The 17,745-nt window shown below is 59.2% G+C and overlaps 1 protein-coding gene across 10 annotated transcripts in view; it reads left to right on the top strand.

Moving 5' to 3' along the window:
• The window catches only part of SGSM2 (small G protein signaling modulator 2), a 43,755-nt gene that overhangs the window by 18,624 nt on the left and 7,386 nt on the right, over positions 1-17,745 (top strand). For 4 of the 10 annotated variants that reach the window (XM_081806075.1, XM_081806080.1, XM_081806082.1 and 1 more), the window contains 17 exons: positions 231-355; positions 719-786; positions 993-1,153; positions 1,316-1,442; positions 3,062-3,196; positions 6,979-7,132; positions 7,946-8,010; positions 8,097-8,242; positions 8,754-8,882; positions 9,082-9,264; positions 10,998-11,384; positions 11,614-11,738; positions 12,111-12,193; positions 12,416-12,525; positions 12,951-13,047; positions 13,586-13,753; positions 13,943-15,422. In XM_081806075.1, the coding sequence (XP_081662201.1) occupies positions 231-355; positions 719-786; positions 993-1,153; positions 1,316-1,442; positions 3,062-3,196; positions 6,979-7,132; positions 7,946-8,010; positions 8,097-8,242; positions 8,754-8,882; positions 9,082-9,264; positions 10,998-11,384; positions 11,614-11,738; positions 12,111-12,193; positions 12,416-12,525; positions 12,951-13,047; positions 13,586-13,753; positions 13,943-14,031 (2,352 nt within the window). In that variant the 3' untranslated portion in view covers positions 14,032-15,422. The other 6 variants (XM_081806076.1, XM_081806078.1, XM_081806077.1 and 3 more) reach the window with 6 other exon arrangements.

Genomic DNA, 17,745 nt, shown 5'->3' on the forward strand with positions numbered 1-17,745 from the left:
GGGAGGCTGACAGGACAGGGCCAGTAGCACGAGGCCAGCCGGGGAGAGGAGATTCCCACATCTGCGTGTGGCTCATGTTCTCCCGTCCTTCCTCCTGGCCTCCACTCCAGGATCCTGTGACTACTAGCTCAGGCTCCCCAGCTCCCGCTGGGAGCTTATGTCTCATAGGCCTCTCCTGGGAGCCTCAGCACCTTGTCACCTCTGCCTTCTGCTGTGTCTCCTCCCCATAGAAGGAGGACATGGAGGCCGTCCCTGGCTACCTCTCCCTGCACCAGTCTGCAGAGAGCCTAACTCTGAAGTGGACCCCCAACCAGCTCATGAACGGGACTCTGGGGGACTCCGAGTTGGAGAAAAGGTGGGGGCTCTGGGACTCCAGGCAGGGGGGTGGACAGACGCCGCTTGCTCCAGGAGGCAGGACTCACTCCTTATCCCGATGCCAAGAATTGCAGGAATAGGCTGCCTGGAGAGATTCCCAAGCTCTCTAAGATCAAGCCAGGCTGGGCATGAAGAGGTTTGCCTGAGCCAAGCTTTAGGCAGCTGAGACTGCCAGGCTCTGTGCCATGACAGCAGGGGCCCAGACGGACATGGCTGGCTGAGGTCACTTCTCGGCACGGTCCTCCTGTCTTCAGGGTCGTTTTACAGGTTTTGGTGGTGGGAAATGAAGAAAGCGGGATGACAGGCCTTGCAACACAGTGACATCGATCTGGTTCCTTTCCAGCGTTTACTGGGACTATGCCCTGGTTGTTCCCCTCAGTCAGATCGTCTGCATCCACTGCCACCAGCAAAGTGAGCCTCCCTTGTCCTGGGCACAGGGTTGAGGAGAGAGAGAGACTGCCCTCTCCCGGCCACATACCGTGCACGGCCCATTGGATGTCTTGTCCTCCTCCTGTCGTGCCCATGCACCCAGTTGGGAGGCCTGGCTGACTGGGCTGTGGTGATGACCAAGGGGTCTCAGGGAGGCCTAGCCTCACTCACCCGTGTACACCCCACAGAGAGCGGCGGCACGCTCGTGCTGGTGAGCCAGGATGGCATCCAGAGGCCACCGCTGCACTTCCCACAGGGAGGACACCTGCTGTCCTTTCTGTCCTGCCTGGAGAATGGGCTGCTGCCCCGAGGCCAGCTAGAGCCCCCACTCTGGACCCAGCAGGGGAAGGTACCTCAGGGCTTGGGAAACTCTGAGTAAAGGGATGTGTGAGGGGGGTTCTCTGCTCACGTCCTTCCTTTCCCCACATGGAGTTCTTAGTGGCTGCCTTGGGTGGGACCTTGGATCAGACACTGCCCTGAACAGGCCGACCACCCACCCTTCCCTCCATAGGGGAAAGTGTTCCCCAAGCTACGGAAACGCAGCAGCATACGGACCGTGGATGTGGAGGAGATGGGCACCGGGTGGGCCACAGACTACGTGTTCCGGATCATTTACCCCGGCCACAGGCACGAGCACAGTGAGTGTCTCAAGCTTCATCCATGGAGGAAGCGAGAAAGATGCTCAAGGAGGCAGGGGAGTGCAGTGTTAACCCAGGAGGCGTGGCAGGCAGGGTCCACTCACTGACCAGGCCAGGTGGAGAGGAGCGGTTCATTACTCAGCCTCTCACCAGACCTTCCCCTGCAGATCATCCCTCTGAGAAGCTGCTGCCTCTCTTCTACCTACCTGTCTTCCCCCACCTCGTCACCCCAAGATTCTTGGCTCAGCCAATATCGTACAGTATTCTCTTAGCCTTTCCAGCCCTGGCCCAAGAAAAAAAAAATGTGGTGAGACTAGATAAAGAGAAGTTGGAGAACTCCATTCCTCCCTGGCCCACGGCCTGACCTCCACAAGGCAGCCTGGGTGCAGGGTCAGTGCTTCTTTTTGCATGGTGCAAATTGTTCACTGACTCCCCTAGAGCCAGAGCCCTCCTCGGACCAGCTACTGGTCAGAGGAGCTTTAGCTGGAGTAGGGGGGCACCTGAAGAAGGTGAAACTTGGAGCTGGCCGGGAGACCTTGGGGACTGGGGGGTGCTGAGAGATGGCTTGGCTCTCATGGGTCCTGCCGCACCTGAATGCACACCTTTGGGTCCATGGGGCCTGTGGGTAGGTATCCGCCAACACCGGATTTCCCTTTCTGGTGTGAGTGCCATTGCCCCTTATAGGTTTCTCAGGGCCAGAGTCCCCGGTCTTGGGGGTGAGGTCCGGGGATTTACCAGCACAGAGCATTTATTGCCAACTGAACCACCTGCTCCCTAAATTTCCTAACTGGTGCCAGAAGTTGTCAGGGAGTTGTCTCTGTCCTAGCAGACGGACAACCGAGACGGCAAGCACACAGCCATAGCCCAGATGGCCCCAGCAGGACTGATGGGCCCAAGCCGCGGCGGTCCCGCTCCCAGAGGTGCCTAACTAGGAGCCGTGCCTTGTGTCAGAATGTGTTTGCAAAGCTGGCATTTAATCCTGGGCTGCTGTGCGGCTGAGATGACTCAGTCTCCACGTCCCCTCTTTAAGCCTTGGCATCTCCCAGTTCTGGTCACTTTGCTTCAAGGACTGCACCCCCAGAGGGCGAGCCGGGGCCCTGGGAGGTGGAATCTGGCGGAGTGACTGAGGCTCTGCTCAAGTGCAGCGCTGGGCAGACCTTGAGGAGGTTGGGGTTCACGTCTGAGGAGGGGGATTTGGGGTAACCTGCAGATTTGCTTCAGCCTGACTCTGATGTGAGCTGAAGAACGATCGGGATCCGTCTGCCAATAGTCGTGCCCTGCTTTGGCCAGGGCTAGGGAGCTCCTGAGCCGCCTGCCTGTCCCCACTGGTCCCTGTCTTTCACTCCCCTTACTCCCCCCGTCAGCTCTCCATCTGCTGCTCTTCCTGGACAGGGCCTCCTCCAGGGGAGCTCTGGAGCTGCCGTCTTCCCCTCACTCTCTTCCACACTCTCCCCCGTAAGTCATCCAGACAGCTCTCGGTCCCCCAAGCCCGTTCTCAGTGCCCAGCAGGTTTGAGGCGACCCAGACCCTGGTCCCCTCCTTGTAAGGAGGGAGTCTGGTGCCTCCTGCCAGGACCAGGTCCTCATGCCTCTGCCTCTCTCGCTGTTCTCTTTGAGCAGTCACTATTAACTACCACCACCTAGCGGCCAGCCGCGCGGCCTCGGTGGACGATGATGAGGAAGAGGAGGATAAACTGCACGCGATGCTCTCAATGATCTGCTCGCGGAACCTCACAGCTCCCAATCCGATGAAAGGTTTTTATCCCTGCCCCGCCCCTGCCCTGCCCCATCCCCTGGCCCACCTGCCACCCACCGCAGGGGCTCGGACGGCAGTGTTGGCATTATGGGACTGGGGTGGTCCCCCATCAGGAGGCAGGTCAGGGAGGGCGGAAAGAGGCGCTGGCAAGAAGAGGGGATGGTACAAAGAGCAGGGGGCTCGGGGCTCCCCAGTGAGTCTGGAAGGGAGAGGGCTTCATGCCTGAGAGTGAGGATCCTCTGGTAGGAAGATGTGACTATCTGGTCGCCTCTGGGGAACCTCGAGTGTCTTTCCAAGCACTACACCCACTCCTGGGGGCCGTGCTGGCCAAGCTGCGGCATTGTCTCTTTCTTTCTCCCCTGCTGGCTGGGAAGACTGGCCTCCCGGCCCTGGACCTCTGACTTCTGACTTAACAGAAACAGGATAGAGGTTCAGGCCCCTCCCGGGCAGGGATGGGGGCTGGACAGCTCACACGAATGAGTCCTGTGGCTCAGGTGAGGTGTTGGAGCCACCATGGAAAGAGACCCAGGGCTGGGTTTACTCAGCAGGGCTGACGGCTCTAGCAGATACTGCCTGGAGCATGAAATCTAGAAATAAATGTGCCGGAGGTCTAAAACAGGTGTTTCCCACCCTCGCAGACCTCAGAGTCCATGATTACAGAGGAGGTCCCTTCATTGTAAATGACCCGGCACAGTGCCGAGTTCCTCCACATTGGTCCCTCTGTCCACCACCCATCCTTCTTAGCACAGAGATAGGTTGGTAGAGGAGGAGAACCCTACTCTTTATAGAGAGCGATCGGCCAGGGGACCTGAGAAGTCTAGGCCAGATGCTCAAGGGAAAATTGGTTATGAAGGGGCTGGAGCCAGCTTTCTTGGAGCTTAAGGGAACTTCCCTGTCCCCACCCATTCCCATGCCACAGAATTAATTTCTTCTCCCCTTTTCCTGCCCCTACAGAGGGTATCTAAGAATATGTGACACTCCCCTTACGCTTCCACAAACTTCTGCCAAACAGCCCAGTTCCTTAGCCCAGCCACCAAATCAGCAATGAGGTCCCCTGTCCCGCCCACTCCCTGGGAAACTAAGTCTGTGGCCTAGCACACATCTAGCACACCCTCAGCACAGCCCTAGCAGCTGCCCCCACCTACCACATGCCTGCCCTTGTGCCTTGCCTCCCTCGTAGCCCTCCTGGCAGGACCCACAGGCCCCCTTGGGCGGGAGTCCAGGGGAGCCTCACTTCTGAATTTGTCTGCACACAGCCTGCCGTCTGACTCCTTGCAAACCTGGGCTCGGGACTGATGCTTATTTACAGGTTAAGGGACTTGGAGCAGTGTAGGAAGGCTGAGTCAGGAAGGACAGGGATCCCTTTCTTACTGCATGAACTGATATCAGGCTGGAGGCTGGGGGTCCCAACAGAGCCCCTGTCTTGGCAGACTTGGCACTAGGAAGCCCAACCCCCGACTAGTCTTAGGGCCGAGGCCTCCAGGGTCAGAGAAGCCCCCGTGCCCATGGAGTCCAGAGGCCTTGGGGCTTATCTGGGCTTCCACTCGGGGAACTCGGGAACCTGACCAACCCAATATACAGCCCCTGGGCCCCCAGTACTTGGGGAAAGGAGAGGAGACCTGAGAGGAGAATTGGCAGGTGGTTGGGGATTTGATGTGGGAGCCCCCACCTCCACCCCAGTCCATAATGACAACACTGTTGAGTCCGTTCTACTAGCCGTTGCTTTTCAGGCCTGCCACATGCTTGACTTGTGCATGTGAATCAAGTGGCGGGTGTCCAGACTCTCCTCTCCCTCCCCCCACCTCTCCTCCTTTTCCTGCTACCTCCCCACAGAACAGAGATGCTGTTCACTCTAATTCTGCTCCAGGCCAGGCACCTTTCACTCGGAGTCTTAGGGGCTGTGGGGTTCAACCACCCTGATCATTTTTGCTTCAAACTTTCCTCATGCTCAGAGGAGAGAGTCAGAGTCAAAGCTGGCCCAGCAGATCCCCCCACTCCCCCCATGTCCAGCCTGCTGCCCCTCACCCAGTCACTCCAGAGCTCCAGCTGTCTGCACTGGGTTAATTCAGAGATGCAGTGTTCAATGCTGGCTGGCTCAGCTCCTTCCTGGAGAATTAAGGTGAAGAGCATTGACCCAGGAGTCTTGCCTCAGTTGGGCCCTACTTTCTGGGCGTGAGCTTGTTTCCCTATGTGCCCACCGTTCATCCTCTGCACCTGTCGTACCCCCTCCCCCCCCACCCCCCCGCCTGCCCGCCTGTTGCCTGCTGCCTGCCTGGCTGGGCCTGTTCCCAAACCCCCCTCCCATGACTGGCCTCTCTCCTGCCTGTTGCAGGGGCATGAGCTGGGCTCCTGCCCCACCCCACCTGCATTTGTCCCCTCCCTCTTCTTCCCAGTTTTGGGCATGGCTTGCAACTCCTCACTCCCAGAGCCGCAGCCCCTCCACACCACGTATATTCCCTTAATTTGCCTCCTGGTGGAGCTGAAGGGCCAGATACCTACAAAAACCCCAGCGGTGGGTCTGAGAAAGAGCGTCTCAGGCCAAGAAAGGGCATCCCCTGAGGGGACTGGAGGGGGCTCAGCTCAGCCCTCCCCACCAAGGCACATCCAGAGCTGGAGTCTGGCTCTGACAAAAACTGGGCCCAGGTCTGCTTCAGACTCCTAGCAAGCCAGGGCCCAGGCTATGATTCGTACGACAAAATGCTGTTTGAGAAAAGCCTCTCCTTCACACATACAGCTCTCATTCCTCCTTCTTCCCTCTTCTCTGCTCTCCCCTTCCCTCCTGGTGTCATCTCCTGGTCCTTACGTTTTCTGCCCTTACTTTGCTTCGTCTTTGTGACTCACTGGACCTGCCAGAGTCCCCTGTGGGCAGTGTCCTGCTCCACTTGGGTCCTAGGAACTCTCAAGGGTCTCGAATTCTGACTCAGACCAGCTGGGCTGGCTGAGAAGGCTCCATCCACTGGTGGGGTAGGTGTGTCCGAGGAGGCATCTTCTGAGGCTGCAGCGGGCACCTCCTTCTGGGTGGGGGAGCGAGGTGCCCAGCACCGCCCCCACAGTGGCCTGACAGCACTGGGACTTTTGCCCTTCCTGCCAGCTCACCTGTGTGGTTGGAGGAGACCACCATGCTAAATGCAGTCAGGCAGGGTGAGGGTGGAGAACTCAGGAAGAACCCATGTGAGTTGGCAGGAAGGGCACCTGGGCTGGGTCGGGGAGCACTGCTCCTCCTTAACCTGTGACAGGGTCTAGAACCCTCAGAGGGGCAAGGTCTGATGACCGGGACAAGTGGCTCTGGGATCCTCAGGAGCGTTGAACAGTGGAGACTCCTGATGTGGAGAGGTTCAAAGCATTGCAGCATACCACGCACCTTCCTGCCCATCTCAGAGTCTGTCCAGGAGGACCAGGCTGCACCATCGAGGGCCAAGCCAGCTGGCGGCGTTTTAGAGAGCTTAGGCTTTTGTTGTTCTTTCTTCCTCCTCCCTCTAGAAAAGCAAGTGCTCCTTCCATTGCTGATAGCAAGATGGAGAGAACAGACACAAGTATCCACAACTCAGTCCAAGTATTTTATCACATGCAGAAAGACTAGCTGGAGGGTGGGAAGTGTCAGGCAGCCTCTCTTTCCACCATTTCCATCTTTGGGCTCTGGACCAGGCAGGTGCCACCTTGGTGGTTTGGTACCAGTGGGTAACTTCATGCTGCAGCTCTGGGCACAGAGGTGGGCATGCTACAGGTGCTTGTGGGGCGGAGGCCTGCCAGGCCCTGACCATGGCCCCCTTCCTGTCCTCAGATGCTGGTGACATGATCGAAATGCAGGGCTTTGGGCCCAGCCTGCCAGCCTGGCACCTGGAGTCCCTGTGCAGCCAGGGCTCCTCCTGCCTCTTCTGCTCTACCCGCAGCTCCCCATATGCCACCCCCAGCCGCTGCAGCTGTGTCCCCGACCGGTGAGTGGGCAGGGCCCAGAACACCAGCTCCCTGCGCCTGGGTCTGCCTGTGCGCATTCTGCCCTGAGGGGCTGTGGCACTTGTCTGACAGGGTGGCCTCAAGTTGGACAGACCTGGGTTCAATTTCCCTTCTGCTACCTATGTGACTTTGACAAGTTACTGAGTCTCTGTGAGCCTCTATGTTTCTGAGCCTCAGTTTCCTCATCTGTAAAATGGGAATAATACCACCTGCTTCCTAAGGTACTGGTGAGGACTAAATGAGGTGTGTGACTCAGTGAGCGCCCAGAGCTGTGCCCAGCACATAGTAGGTACTCAGTACACGGGAGCTCTCCTTCCCAGTGTGGACACGGATGCTGCCCTCAGGCTATACATATGAGGACACACACCAGGTATCTGGGCATCTGCCATGTGCCAGGAATGGCGTATGAACGGCCCTGGTGTGAGGGTCCTAGCCAGCGCCTGATGCCAGGGCTCTTCTCTTTTACCTCTTAACTTCATTTTTGGCCTGCTACTCCTCGTGACCCTGAGATGGTTCTCTCCATTTTCACATGAGGAAACCAAGGTTCACTAACACGAAGTGAAGTTAGTTGCCCAAAGTCCCTTGGGTGGTTGGGGGCCGGGTTAGGTCCCCAGCAGGTCTCCTCAGGGTGACTGACAGACACAGGGAGCCCGCAGAGGTGCTGCGGGGCTGTGGATCCTGCTCACACCGCCCGAGCACCTTACCTGCCCCCAGGCCAGAATGTCCTTCTCTCTCAACCTCCTCCCACCAGAGGGGCCGTAGCCCCTCCCCTCTGAGCCAGGTTATTTCCACAGGTTGCCCCTCAGGTTGCTGTGTGAGAGCATGAAGAGGCAGATTGTGGCCCGGGCCTTCTATGGCTGTGAGTGTAGGGTGGGGTGGGGCCGAGAGGGGTGGGAGCTGGGGGAGGTACCATTGCTGTGGGTCCTGGCTCCCCCCCCCCCACAGGGCTGGCCTACTGCCGCCACCTGTCCACGGTGCGGACCCATCTGTCAGCACTGGTGCGTCACCACATCATCCCTCCTGCCCGGCCCCCGGGGGCCTCAGGGGGCCTCACCAAGGACGTGTGGAGCAAGTATCAGAAGGACGAAAAGGTGCACACTCTGGGGAGCCAGGGCCGGAGGCTGGGTCAAGGGGCTGGTGGGACGCGGGGGAGCAGCAGCGAGTAAGGGGCAGCCTGCCCCCGGAGCAGCTCTCCTACACCAGATGGGCATTCAAGTAGAATGTCATAGAGGTCGGGACTGATGGCCTTGGGGTGGCCCAGGTCATGGTAGAATCTCAGACAGCTGGGTCTGTGGGTTTCCATGGGAAGGGGGCTGGGCTGGTTCTAGTGTGCGTCCACGTTATTCTGGGCAAATCTCTGCATCTCTCTGGGCTCCGTTGCCAATCCTGGAAGGGAAGGAGGTTGAACTGGATCTCATCCAGCTGTAATCTGGGGCAGGGAGGCCGTGCCCATCCCAAAGCAGGGTTTGCCTGGGCTTCGGCGGAGTGACGGAATCATTGTCCCCAGCCCCAGCACTCCGTGGGAGGGATGCTGATGGGGTCGCCCAGCTGGGCTGCAGTGACCGTGGGGGCTATATGGTCTTTACCTCCGGGGTCCCTCAGAACTACAAGGAGTTGGAGCTGCTACGGCAAGTTTACTATGGAGGCGTGGAGCATGAGATCCGTAAGGACGTCTGGCCCTTTCTGCTTGGCCACTACAAGTTTGGCATGAGCAAGAAAGAGATGGAGCAGGTAAGGGGACCGTACTCCCATGGGGCAGGGAGCTGGGGAGCTGGGCCTAGGGACCCCAGGAAGGGGCCTCTGCAGCCCCGGCGCCGCCCCAGCCGGAAGGAAACGGCGGAGGAAGGCATTAGCAGAGCAGCCCCACCGTGCCCCACCCCGCTGGGCCCCGGGGTCCCCCACTCCATGGTCACGGTGTGCTCTGAGACAGGCAGACTCGGCAGTGGCAGCAAGGTACAAGCGGGTGCTGGCGGAGTGGAAGGCCTGCGAGGCAGTGGTGAGGCAGCGGGAGCGGGAGGCTCAGCCGGCCCCATTCACCAAGTTCTCCTCGGGCAGCAGCATCGACAGCCATGTGCAGCGCCTCGTCCACCGAGATTCCACCATCAGCAATGACGTGAGCCTGACGGGACCTGGGGGAGCCGGGGACAGGGGCCACCAGCGTTTTATAGGAGTAAAGCGGAGTCCTGAGCAGCAGCCCGAACTCTAGTAGGAGTCACTGGGAGAATATGGCTTAATGTGTCTGTGTCTCATTTTCTGCTGAGAAGCCCAATGATGGCCCCCCTGCCGCCCCCATCTCTGAGTGTCGCAGGAATGAAATGAGATAGTACACTGTGTTCTGGTTTAATGGACAAGCAGGGAAAGAAGGATGTATCAGGATCTCGGGAGGCGCTCCTTCCTACAGGGAGAGGTCTCTCAAGGCTAGAAACAGACAGCCCAGGGTTGGAGTCCCAGGTCCACGGCCAGTAAGATGGGTGACTTCTTTTCTCTGGGCCCTGGTGTCCCTCTCAGCTCTGCTATCCTCTGACGGTGGAGGTTTCACCGAGAGCTTGTTGGTCAGAGACCAGGACAGCACTCAGAGGGTCCCCGTCGGCGCCTACTGGCAGGATCCCCCTCCCACCGTGGTGTCCTCCCTCCCCACGTGGAACTGATACACTAGTTCAGAGCCTGTGTAGTCCTTCCGGCATCACCCTGGCCTTTAGATGAACAGCGAGTCCCAGACCACGGCTGCGGGGCCAAACCAGAAACGATAAGAAGTTTCCGTTTTAAGGATATTCTTTTATTAACTTGTATGTTTTTTTCTTTAAAATTGTCTCTCTAGATAACGTCTATTCTTGTTACTTTACTAAATCCTTACACTAACAGAGAACTGAAGCTGGAACAAGACTTAACTACCAAGGGAATTCCTTGCGCTCCTTCCCACCTGCCTTGTTCTTACTCCCCTACTCGTGAACGTGCTCCCTCTTTCTGGCTTTGGGTTTTGTGCCGTCCTGAGTCCATACCAGCGCCCCCGCTGCTTAGCCCATGAGCAGCAGTAGCTTTCCTTGCTGCCACCGACGTGAGGCTCGGTGCTGCCTTACCTGATGCTAACCCAGCGCTTCATGCTTCTTGCCAAAGTGAAAACGGCTTTTAGCGTTCCTTTCCCTATGTAGTCCAAATAGAAAAACAGAACAATCTGCATGTGTCTCTTTTCTTTTCCCTAGGACTTGTCCACAGTGGCAGGCTGTTTTAAATCTAGAACAGGTTACCTTTCCCTTCTTACCCCCCTTCCTGAGCGTGTGTGAAGCTCCTGTAACTGATTAGGCAATTGCTGCAGAAGTTTCCTGTCTTTCCTGCTAAACGGCCAGTACTGAACATAGGAAGAACTTGTTCTCCTCACACCTCCAGGCTGCCACCCGCCGGGCTGCCTTAGCAGCCTCACCAGGGCTCGTGGCGGCCTTCGGTCGTGCGCCACTCTCCTGCCCTGAGGCAGCCTGTGACTTCGGGTGTTTGTAGAACTACACATGGCTCACGTTGGCCATCCGGTGTCTGAGCCTCCGGTTGCCCTTCCCTGCGGCCGCCACGGGAATCCTGGAGTGCTTCCCGCTTTTTCTCTGGCCCCAGAGAGAGGCTGGGCTGGGGTGGGGGTGGGGGCCTGGATAGGGCTAAAGATGGTGCTGTCCTGTTTGCCTGGAGCCTGATGGCTCTCCAGCTGTCTGCGTGGGTCAGAAGGGGAGGCTTGGCAAGCTGGTGGGGGTGCAGTGTGGAGGCCGTGACGCGGCCTGCTTCGGACCCCAGGAAGGAGACAGCAAGCCGAGGGAAGGGGCTGGAGGAGGGCTGTGAGCCCCACCATCTCTTCACCCCCACCAGGTATTTATCTCTGTGGATGACCTGGAGCCCCCAGAGCCCCCGGGCACTGAAGATTGCAGACCTGAGCCTGAGCAGGAGCTGGGAGCGGGGCCCCCAGGCACCGCCGTGGCAGGACGGCAGCAGTCCGTGGAGTTTGACTCCCCCGACTCGGGACTGCCGTCCTCTCGAAATTACTCCGTGACCTCGGGCATCCAGTCGAGCATAGATGAGGGGCAGAGCATGGGCTTCGAGGAGGAGGATGGCGGTGGGGAGGAAGGCTCCAGCGGGCTGGTCCCAGCGGCCGGCGCTTTCTCCGAGCCCCGGGACGCCAGCCCACACAAGGCCTCGCGGGCCAGCGAGCTGGAGGCAGGGGCCGAGCTGGTGGCCGTGTGCACTGCTGCCTACACCGTACGTGGACGTTCCCCGGGCACTGTCCAGCCCCAGAGGCCCTCCTGGCACCCCAAGGCTTGCGGACGGGGGCTGGTGGGTGGCAGGTGGGGGGGCGCCCTGACCGTCCTGTAGGGGGCACTGGGCCCATCCCTCAGCATCCCCGGAGGGCTCTGTTCTCAGAGTCCCTTGGTTATATAGGCATCCCTGCCAGCCCCCACTCACTCCTGAGGGCCCCCCACTCTTTCAGATAGAATTACTGGATACTATGGCCTTAAATCTGCACCGCATAGACAAGGATGTGCAGCGCTGTGACCGCAATTACTGGTACTTCACGCCCCCCAACCTCGAGAGGCTCAGAGACATCATGTGCAGGTGCTACTCTGGGGCGGGGTTCAGGGCGGGAGGCAGGGGCCCTGCTCCTCTCCCTCGCACCGAATCCCACTCGGCGCTCTCTGCCTGGAACGCCTTCCCTGCCGTGCCCCCCACCCCACCCCTCTTCCTTCTTCGAGGTCTGTCACATCGCAGCGTCAGCCAGACTCCTCCAGGAAGCCTAGCCGATTGCCCTCGCCCCAGCCGGTTCACCGTCTCTTTCCCTGAGGGCCTTGAGGACAGAGGTCGTGGGCTGTTGACCACGGTCTTCCCAGTATTTCAGCGTCATGGAAAGGCTGACTTCTGGGTGGCAGGCTACTCTAGGGACGATCTCCCCAGGGATTCCCCCGTAGTGACCGTGTACCGACATTTCAGCTACGTGTGGGAGCACCTGGACGTGGGTTATGTGCAGGGCATGTGCGACTTGCTGGCACCTCTCCTGGTCATCCTAGACAACGGTGAGGGACCGAGCCCGGGCGTGGGGGAGCGGGCGGTAGAGCGCATTCCCACAGTGCTGTTGGGATTGGGCTGACGCAAGCTGGAGAAAGGAAAAGAAGACCCCCACTAGGTCTGGAAGGGTGGGGGTGTAAGCCAGCCCTGTCCTCTGGGCACAGGACCCCCCCGTGAAGTGAGGCCCTGGGGTCACCTGCCTTGCCAGCCTCACTCCCGTTTCCCCTCAGATCAGCTGGCCTACAGCTGTTTCAGCCACCTCATGAAGAGGATGAGCCAGAACTTCCCCAATGGGGGCGCCATGGACACCCACTTTGCCAACATGCGCTCCCTCATCCAGGTGAGGTCAGCAGCTGCCTGTGGGCTCGTGACCAGCACCACTGGGCTCATCCATCGCCCACAGGAGGCCAGGGAGTGTTCCAACAATGCCCTCTCCATATAAGCTTAGTGTCTTTTATTTGAGAACCATGTTTCAATGTTACAGATCAAGGGGGAATGTCAGCATGTGAATACTGTGCTCATGAAAGTTCTGGTGAGCGGTGTGGTTGACAGTGAATCAAACACCCAGAAAATGGCACAATTCCAAAAAGAGTAGCTCTCAGAGAGACGGGTGGGGCAGCAGAGCGCAGCCTCCACCCAAGGAGACTGGAGGGGCTTGGGAGCGATGTCAGGCAGCCCGTGCAGCCGAGGGGCCCAGTCGAGTGCAAGGGCGGCCGGGAGAGGCAGCGGCAGCTCAGTCCCGCTCCCTTTCTTTACTTCTGTAAGATCCTGGACTCAGAGCTGTTCGAGCTGATGCATCAGAATGGAGACTACACCCACTTTTACTTCTGTTACCGTTGGTTCTTGCTGGATTTTAAAAGAGGTAAGCTGTGTGGGTTGGATGGTGGGGCTAGTGGTCAGGGCGTGGGAGATCCCTCCCGGCCAGAGTCAGTGATTCCTAACCCTAACTGCACTTTGGAACCGCCTGGGGAGCCTTTTAGAAACGCCAGCGCCTTGGCCCCACCTAGCCCCAGGCTTAGGAAGCTTGGCTGCCTGGGCATCCACAATTTTAAAAGCTCCTTCGGTGACTCCCAAGTGCTGCCAACATTCACCCTAAGCCAGTGGTTTTGGGGACTGTTTTGAAACCAAATCTTCTCAAGCAGCAAAGCCTGTCCAAGTAGAGCTGCTCCAGCTGACAAGAATGCCGGTGTGAAGTCGGCCCGAGCCCGGTGTGCAAGGAGTCAGTCACCGAGGAGAAGGGCAGGGTCTTGACCTGGGGCCCGGAACTCTCCTCTTGGACTAGGCTGTGTGTAATGGGGAGAATCCCAGGACTTGGGTCCCTGGAGCTCTGTCTCCACCTTTGGCTCCATCCAGAAACCCGTGGGGAGCCAGGCTCAGCCTTAGCCCCTTGCAATCCCCAGAGCTGCTCTATGAGGATGTGTTTGCCGTGTGGGAGGTGATCTGGGCGGCCCGGCACATCTCGTCAGAGCACTTTGTCCTGTTCATCGCCCTGGCCCTGGTGGAGGCCTACCGTGAGATTATCCGGGACAACAACATGGACTTCACCGATATCATCAAGTTCTTCAACGGTAGGAGCTGCTCCGGCCATCTGGGCTGCCCCCAGCAGCGGCATGGGGGCCTCCACTCCTGGCCTGGGCAGGGTTGGAGGAGCTCCCTTCCCCGGAAGCAGGTGGAAACAGTAGGGTGGGCAGCCACGGGCTTCTCCCAGACTCCTGCCCCGCTCCAGCAACCCCACAGGGTCTGTGTGTTTCCCCCAGAACGGGCTGAGCATCATGATGCCCAGGAGATCCTGCAGATTGCCCGGGAGCTCGTCCACAAGGTGCAGATGCTCATAGAAAACAAGTGAGGGCTGCGGCCGGGAAGCAGCGGCCGACTAGGGCCTGGGCTCCAGTCCCCCGGGCCGCACAGGGAGAGGTGCAGGGCAGCACTGCTGAGACTGCCCGACCCCCAGCCGGCCCCGCCTGCCCACCTGAGTTCCTAAAAAAGTGCTTGTGAGCCTGGGATCCGACTCCGGTCAGTGCTGGCCCTGCGAAGGGGGCGAGTCAGGGGCCTGGATGCCTCAGGCCGGGGAGGGGCAGGGAGGGGGCGGGTTGGCCTCAGGGAGCGGCTGCCTTGGGGGACACCTACTCTGCTCCCCTCTCCAACACCTGGGAATAGCCCCCCTGTCGCCTGCAGCCTCGGCCTCTCCTAGGAGAGCTAACAGGGCTGGAGCTGCCTGGCCCCAGCCGGCACGGGTCGTGTGGGCCAAGGGACGCTGTGCTGTACCTCTTCTTCGAGTCCCTTGGCAGGCGGCGTGCCTGTGCCCAGCGCAGCCCCCGTGGGGGCAGCCAGAACGGGTGCAGGAGCAGCCCACCTCAGCGGCGCTGCCACGGCCTCTGGCCGCCGCGGTGAGCCTGGCCCGGCCCGCCCAGGGCGCCCACGTGCACCTGCCCGGGTCCCCTCTCACCGCCTGGCTCTCGCTTTACGTATTAGTCCCTTCCCTGACAACTGTGTAAGTGACGCTTTTGCCCGCCGGGTGATCTGGAATGCGGTGGGGGCATTTCCCTCTGCAGAGGAATCCCAGGGTGGCTCTTAAGGGGGGATATCCTCTCATAGCCTCCTCTCAGGGACAGGCCCGGCGCCCATCTCAGGCACCTGCTAAGTCCCTGGGTCTGGGGGCAGGGGAGGATGCCTGGGTCTCCCTTGTTTGTCCCTGGTGAGAAGCAAGGCTAGCTCTGCCGGCTGCGTGCTGCTGAGGGTGCGGAGAGGCCGCGAGACCCGGAAGTGCCCTTGGAGGAGCCTCACCCAGGGGTGCTGAGAAGGGCCTAGCTCCTAGGCACGCTGCTTGCTCTGCCGTCCCCACGTCCCCTCCACCCCTAAACACTTGAGGCTAGGGCTTTGCCCTGGGGCGAGGAGGCCACTCTGCCACAGGGGCCAGGGCCTGTCCAGCAAAGTCCCTTCGGTCTAGAGACTTCCTGCATTTGAGAAGCAGGGAAAGGGCCCCGCGGCCCTTCTGCATCCAGCACAGTCTCCCCAGCCCACCCCTGTCCTGGGCACTGCACAGCCGGTCTGGGGGCCAGCCGCCCCATCGCCTACCCCTGTTGTCGGTGAGTCCTTGGCTGCCACCAAGCATGGCGGCCATTGTGTGCCTGCCTTAGTGATTCAGTGGTTTTGTGAGAAGCAGAGTGTGTATGTTTTTTGGCTCAGAAACTATACTCTTCGGTGTTAACAGACCAATAAACCCAGCATTTGGCAATGCCTGAGGCTCTGGGGGCTGCTTGTGGGCTGGCACTGGACAGGGAGTGACTTTGTGTATTGGGAAATTCTAGAAGTTCCACAATTGAGCTGTAAGGAGGGCCAGCCCCACAAGACAAGGTTGGTGAAAACAGAGAACCAAAGTTTCCAGGAGAGAGGGACCTCCGCTGTGGGTTGGTCAGGGGCAGGTGTGACAGCCAGACCCCGAGTACTCGGTGCGGGGGGGGGGGGCTCACCTCAGAGCCAGGGGTCCTGTCCCAGACCGACCAATGACCTGCGGCCTCTGGACCTAGGTCCCTGTCCCACCCCTTCCCCAACCTGCCTGCCCTCTTGACCAGCTACAGTGATGAGCTGGTGCTTGAATGGGAATCTGTAGGAGCCTCCTGGGCCCTCCAGCCAGTGGGGAAGAACCCTGCCCCTCTGGCTCTGGTTCCTGCCCACGGAGCACTCCGAGCTGCCTGCTTCAGGCTGGGGCATGAGGAGACTGTCAGGAGGGATCAAAGCAGCTGAGGCATGGAAAGGGCCCAGCCATAATAGCAGGTTCCCACCTGCCATCCCCCACCCCAGAGGACTACGGCCCCCATCGTCAGTGGCTCCAGGTGGAGCGCCCTCCAGCCACAGCCCCCAGCATCAGCATGTGGTCTGGTCTAGACACGGGCTTTCTGTGCATTAGGGCAACTCAGAGCTGCCAAGTAACAGAACTGGTTGACACGGGAAAATCTGGGTCCAGGGAACCTTACAAGCTCCTCAAGGCAACCCCCCCGCCCCTATCCTGTTGCCTAGAACAATCAGAATTTCCTGTGCTGTCACTCCACCTGAAAGAAGTTCACCAAGGCCCCTGCTAAACTAGCCTGGCAGTGGCCCGGCTCCTCTACACACTCCCCCCTGCTCCCTCTCTGCCCACAAGCGTCGGCACTCCTTACCCCCTCGGCTGGACTTCCAGGACCGGAGGGAATCCTGCAGCCACAGTGATGGGTCTGCTGAGGGCAACGCCACAGGCAAATTAAGGAGAGCACAAAGTGCAAATAGGAACACCCCCCCCGGGGACCCTCCAACCCTGGAAGCCCCTCTTGCACAGAGCTGCTAAACGGAGGCACCTGGATTCCTACTCAGGACTTTCGTTACTCTGATCACGGACCCCTCTCTGGCAGGCTCCAGCTGGGCTGGGGGAGTTTCTGCCTACCCTTAAGAGCTAGCAATAGCCCTCAGGTGATACTGGGTCAGCACTGTCAGGGGCAGAGGCTTCATCCTTGGCCCCAGGGCCAGACAGTAGCCAAGACTCCTAACCATAGGCCTTCCCTAAGGCCAAAGGACTCTGCTCTTCCTGGAGCTGCCAGCAGAGGGAGCCAGCATCTCACAAGTGAAGGGGCTGGCAGAGGAGGGGCACTGGGTCTGAGGTTAGCGTTTTCCTCAGAGAAGGGGACCCCAAGACATTCGTGGCCACCACGTCCTTCCCTAAGGATAATCCCTCCCAGGAAGAGAAGCCGAGTCCATTCCTCTGGCTGGGGCTGGGAGTGGGGAAGGTGTGGTCAGGGCGTTGGACGAGGCAGCCGGCCTGGTCTATAGCTAAGCCTCTTCCTCACCCTCCCCACTTCCTCCTGAGACAGCCTGCAAAGGGCTGATTTCCCCTAAACTGGGAGAGATGTAGTTATAAGGACAAGGGTCTTCCAGGCCCATCTTAGAACATGGTTCTTTGAATCCTGCCCTCCGACTTCTTCCTCTTCTTGTTCCTTTCCCTCATGGACTCCCCAGATGACCTGGCCTGACTTACCACCTCAGAAGCACATCCCCTCTCAAGAAGCCTCTCCCCGTTCTGTGCACCGATCCAGGGCGGTCCCCCCACCTTTCCTATTGGAACTTTCTCAAGTTCAGGATCCCCAGCTCTGCGGCAGGCCCCAGGGCTGAGTGGCACACGCTGGGAACTGCCGGAGTTGTCAGATCTGACTGCAGCTCCCCAGGCTCCCAGGCTACCTGTGTGAGCATACAAGTCACTTGGCCACCTCAAACCTGTTTCCTTACCTGCCAGAACAGGGCTAGTTCTTGGCTTATGTACTCCACCATGCTGTTAAGAGATGAAACAAGATAGTGTTTGTAAAAATGGTTTGAGGAAGTAGAAAGTATTACAAAAGCATAAGGAAGACCAGAACTGCAGTTCAGAGCTTGTTTAGGATTGAACATTGGCATCAGAACCAGAAGGTCCCGAATCTTCTAAAACTGACCAGCACCAAAGCTGCTGGAGGAACCTGCGCCCCTCAAAGGACAACGAGGCAAGGCCCCCGACGCTTCTTGCTGGAGGTCCTTCCTGAGAGGTGGAGGCCTCCTGTTG

Source organism: Leptonychotes weddellii, chromosome 15, assembly GCF_054177405.1.
Source record: "Leptonychotes weddellii isolate Sample4059 chromosome 15, ASM5417740v2, whole genome shotgun sequence".
NCBI classification, from domain to species: domain Eukaryota; kingdom Metazoa; phylum Chordata; class Mammalia; order Carnivora; family Phocidae; genus Leptonychotes; species Leptonychotes weddellii.